Source organism: Streptopelia decaocto (assembly GCF_964273445.1).
Source record: "Streptopelia decaocto genome assembly, chromosome: 1".
NCBI classification, from domain to species: Eukaryota; Metazoa; Chordata; class Aves; order Columbiformes; family Columbidae; genus Streptopelia; species Streptopelia decaocto.
In genome coordinates this window covers 1163780-1178835 of record NC_138663.1, presented here as the reverse complement: position 1 = coordinate 1178835, position 15056 = coordinate 1163780, and the positions used below count along the sequence as shown (strand labels likewise).

The 15056-nt window shown below is 60.6% G+C and overlaps 1 protein-coding gene across 1 annotated transcript in view; it reads right to left on the bottom strand.

Moving 5' to 3' along the window:
- SND1 (staphylococcal nuclease and tudor domain containing 1) overlaps window positions 1-15056 on the bottom strand; it is a 139512-nt gene that overhangs the window by 87300 nt on the left and 37156 nt on the right. Inside the window, exon 11 of the mRNA XM_082043181.1 lies at window positions 3100-3189. Coding sequence (XP_081899307.1) covers window positions 3100-3189 — 90 coding nt within the window. The remainder of the gene's footprint in view (window positions 1-3099; window positions 3190-15056) is intronic.

Sequence of the window (15056 nt, the reverse complement as noted above, 5' to 3'; positions counted from 1 at the left end):
GGCTCCCAGAATGGGCAGGCAGGGCTCCCCAGAACAGGCAGGGTTCCCCCAAACAAGCAGAGCTCTGCAGAACGGGCTGGCAGGGCTCCCCAAAACAACCAGTACTCCCCAGGCCACCCCTGCAAAGCGCCGCCGCCAACACCACCACGGGCAGCCCCGAGCGCGGGTGCCACCGTCCCCGTCCCGTGTCCCGCCGGCTCCCAGCAGCCGCTCGCTCCCCGCCGGGGTGGGCTGGAAAAGCACCTTCAAGAACAAAAAGGGGTGGGAAAAGCGGGATTTTGCCCCCAGACGCCAGGCGCTGCCCGGCGGTGCCGAGCAAGGGCGAGCGCCCCGCGCCGCGCTGTCGCTTCGCATCAGCCCGCGCCGCCGGCCGCCGGGAACTGTTTGGATCACAAACGGGAAAGGGGTTTATTTTTTTCATCACTTATCCTCCATCAAATTAATCTGAAGTGAAGAACGTGGAGCTGACAAAGGGGATATTGAGCAAGCAAAGGAGGCGGCCCAGGACGCAGGAGCCCGGCGCGCGGCTGCGACGCTCTGGGGGCTGCAAACACGGGGGGTGGCGGCCAAATGGCTTTTTGTTTCTGTTTCTGGGGGTCACCGGCTCCCAAGCGGCTGCTTTGGGCAGGGGACGGTGGCAGCTGTCCCTGCTGTCACCAACAGCGGCGGAACGGCAGCCAAGCAGCAAGGATGTGCCGCTGCCTGTCTCTGCCCGTCCCTGCCTGTCCCTGCCTGTCATTGCCCGTCCCTGCCCATCCCTGCTCATCCCTGCCTGTCTCTGCCCGTCCCTGCCCATCCCTGCCTGTCTCTGCCTGTCCCTGACCATCCCTGCTCATCCCTGCCTGTCTCTGCCTGTCCCTGATCATCCCTGCCCATCCCTGCCTGTCCCTGCCCATCTCTGCCCGTCCCTGCCCATCCCTGCCTGTCCCTGCCCATCCCTGCCTGTCCCTGCCCATCCCTGCTTGTCCCTGCCCATCCCTGCCTGTCCCTGCCCATCCCTGCTTGTCCCTGCCCGTCCCTGCCTGTCCCTGCCCATCCCTGCCTGTCCCTGCCCATCCCTGCTTGTCCCTGCCCGTCCTTGCCTGTCCCTGCCCATCCCTGCCTGTCCCTGCCCGTCCCCACCCATCCCTGCCCGTCCCTCATGCTGCTGCCCACCCTGCTGGGGGTCCCGGGATGAAGGCAGGACCCTCATCCCCCTCCCCAGCACAGTGGCCCATGTCACCCAGACACAGCCATGGGGACATGAGGGACGCAGAGAGCAGCTACCGGCCTTGGGGACAGCTTGGGGACAGCTTCTCAGGGCTGGGGACAGGGGACACAGGACCAGCACAAACAGCACCATGAGAACCCAGGGCTCTGGCAAAGGTGGCCCTACCCCCAGCTGTGGTGACATGGGGGACACAGAGAGAAACCACCGGCCTTGGGGACAGCTTGGGGACAAGTGCCCCAGCACTATGGGCACAGGGACACAGGACCGGCACAGGCAGCACCACGAGCACCACGGGCTCCGGCAGCGCTGGCGCTGTCCCCAGCCACGGTGGGGACACGGTGACCGGAGCCCTCGGCCACGTGCGCCCTCAGCTCCTGGCTGCAAATGTGCAACGGCCAACGCAAACAGTTTTGGGGAGAAAAAGGGCGGTTTTGAGCAACAACGGGTGAGATCGCAAACCCCGCTCCGCGTTTCCATGTCAGAGACCGGAGCTTTCCCCACATCCCAGCAACGTCCTCGTAGCCGCGTTGGGCTACGCCAAGTGACAAATTCCCATGCGAAAAGTCTCACGAGCTGCTATTTTTTTGCCCCTTTTTTTTGCTGCCTTCTTTTTGGTGATATATAAACAGGGCTGTGAAACGGCGAGAGGCAATTAGGCATGGAAATAGTCCTCGCCGAGCGGCAGCGAGCGGCCGCGCCACGAGAGAAATTGATTTTATTTGACCGTTTTATGAGCATTTGAAAATTGCATCCTGAGCATGTGCTTGAGCGCTTAAGTGCACATCATATTCTTCATCCCCACGAATTGCTCTAAACCAGCCCAGAAAAATATGCCGGGGAAACAAAGGGAAATGGCAAACGATGCGGGTACGTGGTGCTGCTGGGAAATGGGTGCGGATAGGGGTGCTCCGGCTTTGGGTGCACCCCCAATTCCCCACAGAGAGCCCTTGGGTCACCCATATGGAAATGGGTGCGGATAGGGGTGCTCCGGCTTTGGGTGCACCCCCATTTCACCACAGAGAGCCCTTGGGTCACCCATATGGAAATGGGTGCAGATATGGGTGCTCTGACTTTGGGTGCACCTCCAGTTCACCACAGAGAGCCTTTGGGTCACCCATATGGAAATGGGTGCAGATATGGGTGCTCCGGCTTTGGGTGCAACCCCAGTTCATCACAGAGAGCCATGGAGTCAGCCATAAGGAAATGGGTGCAGCTTTGGGTGCTCCGGCTTTGGGTGCACCCTCAGTTCACCACAGAGAGCCATGGAGTCAGCCATAAGGAAATGGGTGCAGATTTGGGTGCTCCAGCTTTGGGTGCACCCCTGGTTCCCCACGGAGAGCCCTTGGGTCACCCATATGGAAATGGGTGCAGATATGGGTGCTCTAGCTTTGGGTGCACCCCCAGTTCCTCACAGAGAGCCCTTGGGTCACCCATATGGAAATGGGTGCAGCTTTGGGTGCTCCAGCTTTGGGTGCACCCCCAGTTCCCCACGGAGAACCCCCACATCACTCATAAAGAAACACGAGCAGCTTTGGGTGCTTCAACTTTGGGTGCAACCCCCAATTCTCCATGGAGAGCCCCTGGGCCACCCATAAAGAAATGGGCACAGCTTTGGGTCCTCTGGCTTTGGGTGCACCCACAATTCCTCTTGGAGCTCCCCCAGGTCACCCATTTTTTAAGAAATGAGTGCAGCTTTGGGTGCACCCCCAGTTCCAAAAGAAGAGCCCTCAGGTCACCCATAAGGAAATGGGTGCAGAAATGGGTGCTCCAGCTTTGGGTGCATCCATGATTCCCCATGGAGAGCCCCTGGGTCACCCATAAGGACACACATGGCCCCACCAGCACAGGCGAGGACCCCGTCCCCGTCCCCGTCCCCATCCCCTCCGTACCTTCTTCCCAATGAGCTTCTTGCGCAGGAACTCCCGGGCCTCAAACATGTAGGGGATGTCATAGAGGGGTCTCAGCTTCCGGTTCTTGTCCTGGGGGGGACAGACAGGTCAGGGGACACCCCAAAACCACCTCGCAATGAGCACCCCCACGGGGAGACTCCCAGAGCAGATAAACCAAAGCTGGTGCACCCAGCACCCCCCACCCACTCCCATGGGTGCCCCCCGGCTCCTGCACCCCAGGGGGGGCTCCCCAGGCATTGTGCAGCCCCCGCTCCCCAAAACCCCCCAACCGGCAAGAGCGTCCTCCCATGAGGCCGCAGTGCCAGACCGAGCGTCTCCTCTGCGTTCCAGTGGCTGATCTCTAAGGGGGAGGGATGGGAGGAGTTTGGGGTGCGGGGATTGCCGGGGTCCCCCCAACAAGCCAATAGCCCCCTGGCATCACTCACCCCATGCCAGGCTGCTCAGCTGGGGAAACTGCGCTCGCAGGGGGAGGCACCAAAGGTGTCACCCCCTGAAACGCTGTAGTTAAGGGAGCTGAGCAAGCTGGGTACTCAGCCTCTTGCTCATTACACAAGCTCGTTAGCAGCTGGTGATTAACAGCACAATGGGATGAGACCCCCCAGGAAATGGAACCAGAGGGGATTTGGCTGCTTGCTGTGGGCCCTGCCAGTATGTGAGAGGAGGATAGGGGGAGGCGAAGTCAACCCAATCCAACCCAAATCAACTCAATTGAACCCCATTCAACCTAATCCAACCCAACCCAGCCCAAGACAACTCAACTGAAGCCAATTCAACCTAACCCAGCCCAAATCAACCTAACTCAACTCAACCCAACCCAACTCAACCAAACTCAAGCCAACCCAACTCAACCCAACCCAGCCCAAATCAACCCACCCCAACCCAAGCCAAGCCAACTCAACTGAACCCAATTCAACCTAACCCAACCCAACTCAACCAAAACGAAAGCAACTCAATCAAACCCAACTCAACCTAACGCAATCCAACTTAACCCAACTCAACCCAACTCAACCAATGCCAACTCAACCAAACTCAAGCAACGCCACCCAACCCAACCTAACTCAACCCAACTCAACCAAACTCAACCCAACTCAACCAAACTCAACCCAGCCCAACCCAATGCAACTCAACCCAACCCAATGCAACTCAACCCAACCCAATGCAACTCAGCCCAACCCAATGCAACTCAACCCAACCCAAATCAACCTAACCAAACCCAACTCAACCTAAACCAACCCAACTCAACCCAGTCCAACCCAACCCAATTCAACCCAGCCCACCCCAATTCAACCCAGCCCAACCCAACCCAATGCTGGGATCTCCCCAGCCCATGGTGGTGGAGGACGGCCCTCAGCACATCACTCTGCTCACCAGCATGGTGCTGTGAGGAACGGTGCCAGGGAGGGGAGGAATAGACTGAAAAGAGGGAGATAAGGCAAAAGCAGCAGGAAATGAAGGAGAGGAATCAGATGGGAGAGGGAGCGAGCGGACAAAGACACGCCGGCACTCGCGCTCCGCATTCTCTCGCAATGAATGAGGCTTTGATAGAGTTTATTATGTCCTCGAGGCTGTTCCCAGGCTGCTGCTTGGAGCCGTTCCCTCCTCCGCCCTCACTGCCGCTCACCCAGCGCCGCAGCCCCTGCCAGCGCCGGCGCGGGTGATGGGAAGAGGCCGGATCCCATGGGGGCATCCCAACCTGTGGCAGCGAGCCGGTGCCGCACCAGCGCCAAACCCATCCCCGGAGGAGGCTCCTGCCCTGTGTGAAGGCTGAAAACTCCTTTGCAGCCTGGGGGGTTCAATTCCCAGGCCCCATGTCTTTTCCACCACCTGCCTTCAAACCACGGCCACGGCGGGACCCGATGGGACGTGGTGACACGTCTCTCCCAACCCTGACAAGGTCACGGCCGAGCTCCAGGATAAATCACGCTGCCGGGTTCCTGCCTGCTGCTCCGCAAAGCCCTGCGCAAACACTAATTAATCCTCACTAACGAACTCCACATTTATTGCTTGTTTCAGCGTCTGGCACAGGCTGTTGAGTCCCTGATCCCGCGGGAAGGGGGACGGCGCGAGCGGGCGGCAAAGCCCTGGGTGGCCCTGGTGTCACCAGCCTGTGGCACCGCACCGAGGGGCTTGGGTGCCGCTGACAACCACATTGGTGAAGTGACCAGAGAGCAGCTCGGTGGCCTTGGCACAAGGAGGGTGCAGCGCCAGCTTGGTGCAACCGTGGGTCCCAGCATCACACTAGAGCAAATCTTTGCCTTAAAAAACGTAACAAAAAGCAACCTGGGAGCATCACCCGGCTCTGCAGCCACGTGGGACCACCCCAAAAAGGGGACCGCTGGCACGGACACCCCCGTGACAGTGCCGGGGACCCACCAAAGCCGGGTCGTCGTGACGCTGGTGGAAAACAGCCAATTCTGCAGTTCCCAGCGCAAGTAAAAGGCAACGGGCTGTGCCAGGAGCCGGATAATGGGAACGTCGAGGTGTCCAATTCATAGCGCCGGTAACCGCCGCCCCGTCAGCGCCGTTAAACACCGCTCTGCTGGCCCGGAAAAACGAGATTTCATATCGGAGGAGAAGCGGCCCGGCAGATCGCTCTGGGAAACCGTTCAAGAGCTTGGCCACACGCTGGAGGTTTTGCAAATAAACATTAAAAATCAATAGAACAGCAAGGATGTTAACTAAATTCTACGACCGTCAAACATCCAGCAATTAGAGGCACATAGAAAGATATTGCCGTTTTTAAAGTGCTTTCCGAGCCAAGGAAGAGCTCGAACGGCAGCGGAATGGCTCTGAGTCGCAGTCCCGGGTGGGGACGCCACGGCCACGTCCGGCCACCACGGCTGTGCCGGGAGCTGCCGATGCCGCAACACCGGCCCCAGCACTCCCTGCTGCTGGGGGGAGTCGTCAGCCGTCCCAAAGATAATTAAAAAATCAAACAACAAACCTATTAGCCTCATTTAATTAAAGGTGTGCGGCGAGGAGGCTGGTTTATTAACGAGAAAGTCAATGTGTGGAGCTTCGGAGAGATGCTGGAGGAGCGGGGGGGATGTGGAAACAGGGATTTGAATCCCCAAATCGATGGGAATGTGCGGATTCCCCGCAGACGTGCGCCCGGGGAGAGAAACTGGATTTGGGGTTAAAAGGAACAACGGAGCATCTCGGAAAGGGGTGATGCCCCAGGGCACCCCCAGCATCCCCCCTCCGTAAATAACCACCCGACGGGCTGAGTGAATTTCGGCTCTCCCCGTCAAATTAACATCGTTACGCCGTCCTGCAGCCAATTAGAGTCTATTTTGGGGAAAGCAGCAGCCGCCAAGGATCGCGTCCTGCCATGGGGGTCACACACCCACTGCCGGGGTCCCGTTCTCCATGGGCAGGAGATGGTGACGGATGCGGGTGCATTCAGAGCAGGATTTTAGGGTTTCTCCCACAAACCCTGACACAGGACGCTTTGGGGGGACCCCAGAAGCACCACGGGGGCCGGGACCTGAGAGCGCCCCCATCCCCGCCAGCGCAATCAGGGAAAGCTGATTATTCGCAAAGCAATTAGCACGGCAAAGCAACGCCAAGTGGTGGGTGAGAATAAGCTGAGGTGGAGAAAACCAGCTGAAAACCAGCTGCCACCGAGAGCGGTGCCGGCGGCGTGCCCGCTGTCCCCAGGGCTGCTGGGGACAGCAGGGACCCTGGGGGAAAACCTGCCCCGTCTGGGGACACAGCAGCGCCAGAGGGACCCTGGAGGGGAACCTGACCCGTTTGGGGACACAGCAGCCCCAGAGGGACCCTGGGGGGGAACCTGACCCGTTTGGGGACACAGCAGCCCCAGAGGGACCCTGGGGGGGGAACCTGCCCTGTTTGGGGACACAGCAGCCCCAGAGGGACCCTGGGGGGGGAACCTGCCCTGTTTGGGGACACAGCAGCCCCAGAGCAACCCCGGGGGGAAACCTGCTGTGTTTGGGGACACAGCAGCCCCAGAGGGACCCATGGGGGGAACCTGCCTCATTTGGGGACACAGCAGCCCCAGAGGGACCCATAGGGGGAACCTGCCTCATTTGGGGACACAGCAGCCCCAGAGGGACCCCGGCAGGGGTAAACCAGACCCATTTGGGGACACAGCAACCCCAGAGGGACCCCAGAGGAGGACCTGCCCTGTTTGGGGACACAGCAGCCCCAGAGGGACCCATGGGGGTGAACCTGCCTCATATGGGGACACAGCAGCCCCAGAGGGACCCATGGGAGTGAACCTGCCTCATATGGGGACACAGCAGTGCCAGAAGGAGCCATGGGGAGGCCACCTGCCCTGTTTGGGGACACAGCAGCCCCAGAGGGACCCATGGGGGTGAACCTGCCTCATATGGGGACACAGCAGCCCCAGAGGGACCCATGGGAGTGAACCTGCCTCATATGGGGACACAGCAGTGCCAGAAGGAGCCATGGGGAGGCCACCTGCCCTGTTTGGGGAGACAGCAGCCCCAGAGGGACCCCATGGTGGGGAACCTGACCAGTTTGGGGACACAGCAGCCCCAGAGGGACCCTGGAGGGGAACCTGACCAGTTTGGGGACACAGCAGCCCCAGAGGGACCCCATGGGGGTGAACCTGCCTCATCTGGGGACACAGCAGCCCCAGAGGAACCCTGGGAGGGGAACCTGCCTCATTTGGGGACACAGCAGCACCAGAGGGACCTCATGGGGGTGAACCTGCCCTGTTTGGGGACACAGCAGCCCCAGAGGGACCCCATGGGGGTGAACCTGCCTCATATGGGGACACAGCAGCCCCAGAGGGACCCCATGGGGGTGAACCTGCCCTGTTTGGGGACACAGCAGCCCCAGAGGGACCCCATGGGGGTGAACCTGTCTCATATGGGGACACAGCAGCACCAGAAGGAGCCATAGGGGTGAACCTGCCCTGTTCGGGGTCTGCTCGGTTTGTGCCGGGGCAGAGCAGGGTGCTGGGGGCAGGATGTGACCCGGGGCAAGCAGGAATCCCTCTTGCGGGCAGCGGGATCCTCAGGGTGGCACGAAGGAGGGACGGGGGGCCGGTTCATTCGCGGTGTCACGCTGCGGTCCCAGCCCGCCCTACCCAGCGCATCCCGGGCTGAACCCGGCACGCTGCTCCATCACGCCGCTGCTCCATCACGGAGCGCGGCGAGGAGGTGACAGCAGACACGGCAGCGTGCTCCGCGCCGGTGACAGCGCCGCCGGAGCGGGAACGTGCCGCTGCCGAGCGCTTGGGGACCGGCTGCTCCAGATCGCAGGCGGCGGAGCGCGGCTCTGCTGAGGGGCTGCTGACGGCACGTGGGTGACGCGCTCACAACCAGCACCGGGTCTGTCCCAGGGGCCGGGCAGCGTTTTGATGAGGATGACAACGGGAGCGGCGGCAGGAGCAGCCAGCGGGGCTGCAGAACCGTGCTGTGGAGAAACCAGCACGAGGAGCTCCCAGCGCAGCGGAGGGAGAAGCGGCATCTCTGCTCGGGCAGATCACAGTATAGGAGTTGAAGGGCCCTGGAAAGCTCATCCAGTGCAATCCCCCCATGGAGCAGGAACACCCAGCTGAGGTTCCACAGGAAGGTGTCCAGGGGGTTGGAATGTCTGCACAGAAGGAGACTCCACAACCCCCTGGGCAGCCTGGGCCAGGCTCTGCCACCCTCACCCACAACAAGTTGCTTCTCATAGTCAAGTGGAACCTCCTGTGTTCCAGTTTGCACCCATTGCCCCTGGTCCTGTCGCTGGTTGTCACCAGAAGAGCCTGGCTCCATCCTCCTGACACTCCCCCTTTCCATCTTGATCCCCAGGAATGAGTCCCCCCTCAGTGTCCTCCTGTCCAGCTCCAGAGCCCCAGCTCCCTCAGCCTTTCCTCACACGGGAGATGCTCCACTCCCCTGGTGGTGGCTGAACCATCCCTGGAGACACCCCAGGCCAGGCTGGACGGGGCTCTGAGCAACCTGAGCTGGTGCAGATGTCCCTGCTCATGGCAGGGGGGGCACTGAGGGAGCTGGGAAGGTCCCTTCAACCCAAACCATCCTGTGATTCTGTGACTAACGACTCAGGGTGCGGGCAGAGCCAGCAGCCCCGGCAGCCCCTGCCCGGCTGGGAGAGCAGCTCTTTGCCGGCTCCTCTCCGCGAGGGCACCGGGAGCATCAGAGCATCTCCTGCAGCAAATGACACCAGCCGAGTTCCAGCCATAAGAGGATTAACAGCGCTGTCAGCTCTGAGAGCTCTGATACTCACACAAAAGGACGTCTCTGAACTCAGGGGGTCTGGAAGAAGCCTCTCCTGGCTGCCCATTATTCCATGGCTGAGGACGGCTCCCATCTTCTTCCCAATCACCCATGGCGGGAGAGCTGCAGCTTCAAAACCTGCGCCTGGTCACCCCCATCACGGCGCCGAATGCCGGCACATGATCAGCACGGTGGGGACAACACTGTCCCCTCGGGAGCAGGGACTTTGCTGGGTGGCGGTGGCTCCGGGCAGGCTCGGTGCCGACCCTCCTCCCTTCCCAGCGCCGCGGCAGCTGCTCCGAGTCCTCCCGCTCTGCACAAACTCTCCTGCTGCTCCTGCAGCGGCTCCCCCGGCAGCCGAGGGGCTCAGCACCCTGAACCAGCGCAGGGGACGGCCAGGGTTGGGGTGGCCCCAGCACCACCCGCCCAGGGCACCACAGGCTCTTCTCCAACATCAACCTCAACACGGAGCCAGGTCTGCAGCCTGACACGGGGATGGGGGAACCACGTATAGCACAGAGCAGGTTTTCCACGTCGAATCACACAACCGTTTTGGTTGGAAAAGCTCCTCAAGATCATGGAGTCCAACCATAACCCACGCCCGGCGCTGCCCCGTGTCCCTGAGAACCTCATCTCCATGTCCCAGCTGCGCACAGCACAAGCGCAGCGCTGTAACCGGTCACCTTGGGGCTCCTCTCGCCCGCTGGAGCAGCAGATGGAGCAGGACACTGCATGAGCCAGCACTGGGCCCTTGTGGCCAGGAAGCCAATGGCATCCTGGGGTGTATTACAAGGGGGGCGGTTAGTAGATCAAGAGAGGTCCTCCTTCCCCTCTACTCCGCCCTGGTGAGACCACATCTGGAATATTGTGTCCAGTTCTGGGCCCCTCAGCTCCAGCAGGACAGGGAACTGCTGGAGAGGGTCCAGCATAGGGCAACAAAGATGATTAAGGGAGTGGAGCATCTCCCTTATGAAGAAAGGCTGAGGGAGCTGGGGCTCTTTAGTTTGGAGAAGAGGAGACTGAGGGGTGACCTTATTAATGTTTACAAATATATAAAGGGTGAGTACCATGAGGATGGAGCCAGGCTCTTCTCGGTGGCAAACAATGATAGGACAAGGGGTAATGGGATCAAGCTGGAACACAAGAGGTTCCACTTAAATTTGAGAAAAAACTTCTTCTCAGTGAGGGTGACAGAGCCTGGCCCAGGCTGCCCAGGGGGTTGTGGAGTCTCCTTCTCTGCAGACATTCAAAACCCGCCTGGACATGTTCCTGTGCGACCTCACCTGGGCGTTCCTGCTCCAGCAGGGGGATTGGACTGGATGAGCTTTTGAGGTCCCTTCCAATCCCAAACATACTGTGATGCTGTGATACTGTGACTTTCCGCAGGCATTTCCATCGTTGCCGTTAGTGCCCTTTACCCGGCCCGTGCTGCCCAGACCTGCAGCGGGTCCCAGCCGGTCCCAGCCGCGCTCCCTGCCCTCCCGCACCCCCGGGGATGCAAACAGGGCATGTGCGACAGAAGGGCACATCCTGCCCGGTGCTCTGGCAGCATCCCCAGGGCAAACAGCCTGTGCCAAACCGGTCATTCCCGCCTGCACTGGGAAACCATCCCCACTCCCTCTTTGGGTCTACACCAAGCTCAGGTTCTGCCAAGACCAAAGCCGCCGTCCTTTGCGAGCGCGCAGCCCGTATCTGCGGTCACTGCCGTGCTCAGCACCTCAAACTCCTCAAAAATGGGTGCAACAGCACGTTTTGCTCATAGCCTGTATTTCTCCGAAGATCCCCGCATCGGCGCTTTGCTCCTCAACTACAAGAGAGCGGTTTTATGAAGAGGAATAAAAGGTGCCGTGGCAGGGCGGATGCACCGGCTGCAGCCGCTCCGGGCAGAGGATGCTCCGCAACGCGCAGCTGCAGCGGGCGCAGCAGCAGGAGGCGTAAATTAATAAAGTTGTTTGCCTTGTCAACCCGTGTTACACGAGGAACAAGGAGCCTCTCGGGAGCTGCGCTCCTGTGGCGCTGGGATGAGCCGGATCCTGCCCAGGACGAGGCTCCTGCGTCTTCAGAGAGTCACAGAATCAGTTTGGATGGAAAAGATCCTCGAGATCATGGAGTCCAACCATAACCCAGCCTGTCCCTGCCCCATGTCCTGAGAACCTCATGTCCGTCTGTCCAGCCCTCCAGGGATGGTGACTCCAGCACTGCCCTGGGCAGCCTGTTCCAATGCCCCACAGCCCTTTGGGGAAGAAATTGTTCCCACATCCAACCTCAACCTCCCCTGGTGCAACTTGAGGCCGTTTCCTCTGCTCCTGGCGCTTGTTCCTGGGGAGCAGAGCCCGACCCCCCTGGCTCCAAGCTCCTTTCAGGCAGTTCAGAGATCAGAAGGTCTCCTCTCCAGCTGAGCCCCCCAGGTCCCTCAGCCGCTCCCATCACATTGTGCTCCAGCCCCTCACCAGCTCCATGACCCTCCACATCCTCATGGAGGGAGCTCCATGTCTGCAGCCTCCACAGTGGGGGCGCACACCCCCCGGCACCCCAGAGCGGTTTGGTCTCGGTCCATCACGGGGCTGGTGCTCTCGGGGATACTCACTCCCTGCTGTCCCCAAGCAGCATTGAGGACAGGGACATGAGAGCAGAAAGCTCCCAGCACCCAAGAGCTCCGGCACGTGGCCACGGCGAAGCCTCCACCGCTCCGGGTCTACGGGGAAATAAACACCAGCCCCAGCCGAAAAGCCGCGGGACGAAGGGAAATGGCACAATCGATACCATCGGCATCTCTCCCGGCACGAGAATAAAAGAAGCTGCAGATGCTGTTTTGGCACAAAGTATCGGTCGATGAGCACCGGTTCGGGAGTAACACGGACATTTTGCTGTGTGGATCGGGAACACGTGCCCAGTGATGCCCCGGACACCCCAAATCCGAGCCCGGGAGGACATCACCGGTGGGTGAAACACGGCGGGGCCGGCATTGCTCCCCATGAGCCCCCAGAGCCCCCTTCTCCCTGAATCCCCCCAAAACCAGCGCTGAAATCCGCTCACAAAAGTCACTTCGGAGGCGATGCCCGCGGTGGCCGTGCCGGCGCCGAACGAAGACAATTTGTAATTACGCACGAGGCTTTTAGAATGCAGCGCCCTTATGTTTCTAGCCATTTGTTTTATTAAATTAAACGCTTGGGCTAATTACGGGCATCCTCCGGATGTCTCCGTGTCGGACCCGCGGGATCCCGTCCCCCACGCCGACCGTTCCCGCTCTGATCAGCAGCTGCAAATTACCTCGTTAAAACCAGGATTACCCCTCTGCAAGGAAAGCCTCTGCTTAAAACCCATCACGATTATCCCAAAAAGTCATTTCTGAGCAATCAAAGTTTTTGTTTCGCCGGCGTTAAGAGGAGAATATTCCCATCTGAGGAGTGTTTGGGGAGGAACTCCCTAATTCGGGCTTTGGCGCTGGAGCGAGAGCATCTGAAGGGGCGTTTCACGGCTCTGCTGAAATCTCTGCCTGGCTCTGAGCATCTTTAGGGAGCGGCGGGGAACGCGACGGCCTTTCCAGGGAAATAATTGGGGAAATCACCCGAGCACGACGTTCCCCGTCAGCAGGGAATTCATTAACCGGCGGCACTTTGGCACCAAGAGCCACCTCTCCACGGACCAGGAGATAATGTCGCCGCTAATGAGGAAATTGAGATGTATAAAAACACTGGTTCATTTCAGAAGATTGCGGTTTGGCGGTTTGTTGGTTTTCGCCTTTTTATATTTTCTCGTCATTTTACAGCACCGCAATGTTTGAATTCTATTTGGAATGAACCCGCGCTCCCCGTTGTCGAGCCAAGGGAGCGCCGGAATAGCAGCTCGGGGTGAGATGCTCTGGACGTCTTGCAGCCACGACACCTGGAGCAGCTGACTTACCCCATCACCAGGCTGCACCGTCCTGTGCCGGAGCTGCTCTGGTAGCACCGGGAGCCCCCACGGAGCCCACAGCTCCGTGCCTGGACAGGAACATCCCTCCGGAGAAGCCCAGATTCCCCTCAAAGGGAGGGTGAAACAGGAGACGAGGCATTTGCTTTCGCAGCATCCTTCCTCCCAGCACCATATTGAGCCCCCCCCGGCTCGCGTGCCTTCCCCAGGTGCGCTTTTGTCCAAAGAAATGAGAGAAATCACGCTGGTTAATTTGGGTTTCTGCCAAACACCCATCTGCTGCCTGTAACGCAGACCCTCGCTGGGCTCATATTTCCCCCCCTGCTTCCAACCACTCATCTCTGCTGTGAAGCTCAGCAGCCCTGTGACCAGGCAGAGCCCCCCGGGGGAGTTTCCTCTGCCCCCCCCTCCTTGTGTCCCCAACACGCTGCAGCCACCGCCGGAGGGGACAGAATCCGTCCCCTGCTGAGCTGCCGCCGCGGGGACCGTGCGCTTCATCCGCCGCACGGCAAATCCGGCAGCCCTCCGGCATCCTGCGGCACCGGGGGGCTGAGCCGACCCTGGGGGGCTGAGCCGGCCCCAGGACCCTGCTCTGCTCAGCGGTGGAGACCCCGACCCGCTCCGTGTGGGATGGTTGCAGGTCACCGGGCTGCTCCGAGCATCGTCCCGCACCCCCGGGGCTCCATGTCCCAGCCAAGGAGCAGCTCGGCTGGAACCGACCTTGGGGGCTGATCCCCCCATCCAGGGACCCCCCAGGGACAGACCCCCAAGGGACAGACCCCTCAACAACATCAAGGTCAAGTCCTGCCATGACCCAGCCCCAAGCAGAGTGATGCTCAGGGCACTGGGATGCAGGAGGCAGCCGATGCGGGAGGAGACGGCGCAGGCGCGGTGACACAACGTGACAGGGCACAACACAGCTCCCGCCCTGGCAAAGGGGGACCCCGGGGTCCCTTCTGCCACCCCAACGTCCCCAAAGCACCGCAGGGAGGTGGCTGGCAGGGGGACAAAGCCCCCGCGCCCACCCCACCGATCAGGAACTCATTACCAAACCCCGAGCCCCGGCGGAGCAGCAGCCGGCTCCACAAAACCTCCATCAGCACCCAACGGAGCTTTTCTAGTATTTTCAATCAAAAAGTAATTTATCGCCCAAAATCTCTCAGGAAAGCGATTCAATATGCTAATTGTCCCGGCACAATCGGCACAGCCGGCTCTGCCCCGCGGCCCCTGCGGGAACGGGACAGAGAGGGAAGGACAGACACCCCGGTCTGAATAACGCACCCCCAACCCACTGGGGTGCAGCCCCTGCACCGGGACACCCCCACACTGGGACACCCCCACACTGGGACACCCCCACACCGGGACACCCCCACACTGGGACACCCCCACACCGGGACACCCCCACACCGGGACACCCCCACACTGGGACACCCCCACACTGGGACACCCCCACACCGGGACACCCCCACACTGGGACACCCCCATGCTGCGTGGGCAAAACCCATGTGGGTTAAGAGGTGGTGGTTTTGGGGTGCCCCCGAGAGAAGCCGAGTAGGTCACCCAGCGTCCCCTGCACTGCTCACATGTCCCCAAGTTCCCCAGTGCTCCCAGTCAGACCCGCCTCACCACCAGTTCAGCTGTCCCAGCAGTGGGCGCGATGCCACTTTGGGGACAGGACACCCAGGAGCAGGTGCGATGCCACTTTGGGGACAGGACACCCAGCAGTGGGTGCGATGCCACATTGAAGACAGGACACCCGGCAGTGGGTGTGATGCCACTTTGGGGACAGGACACCCGGCAGTGGGTGCG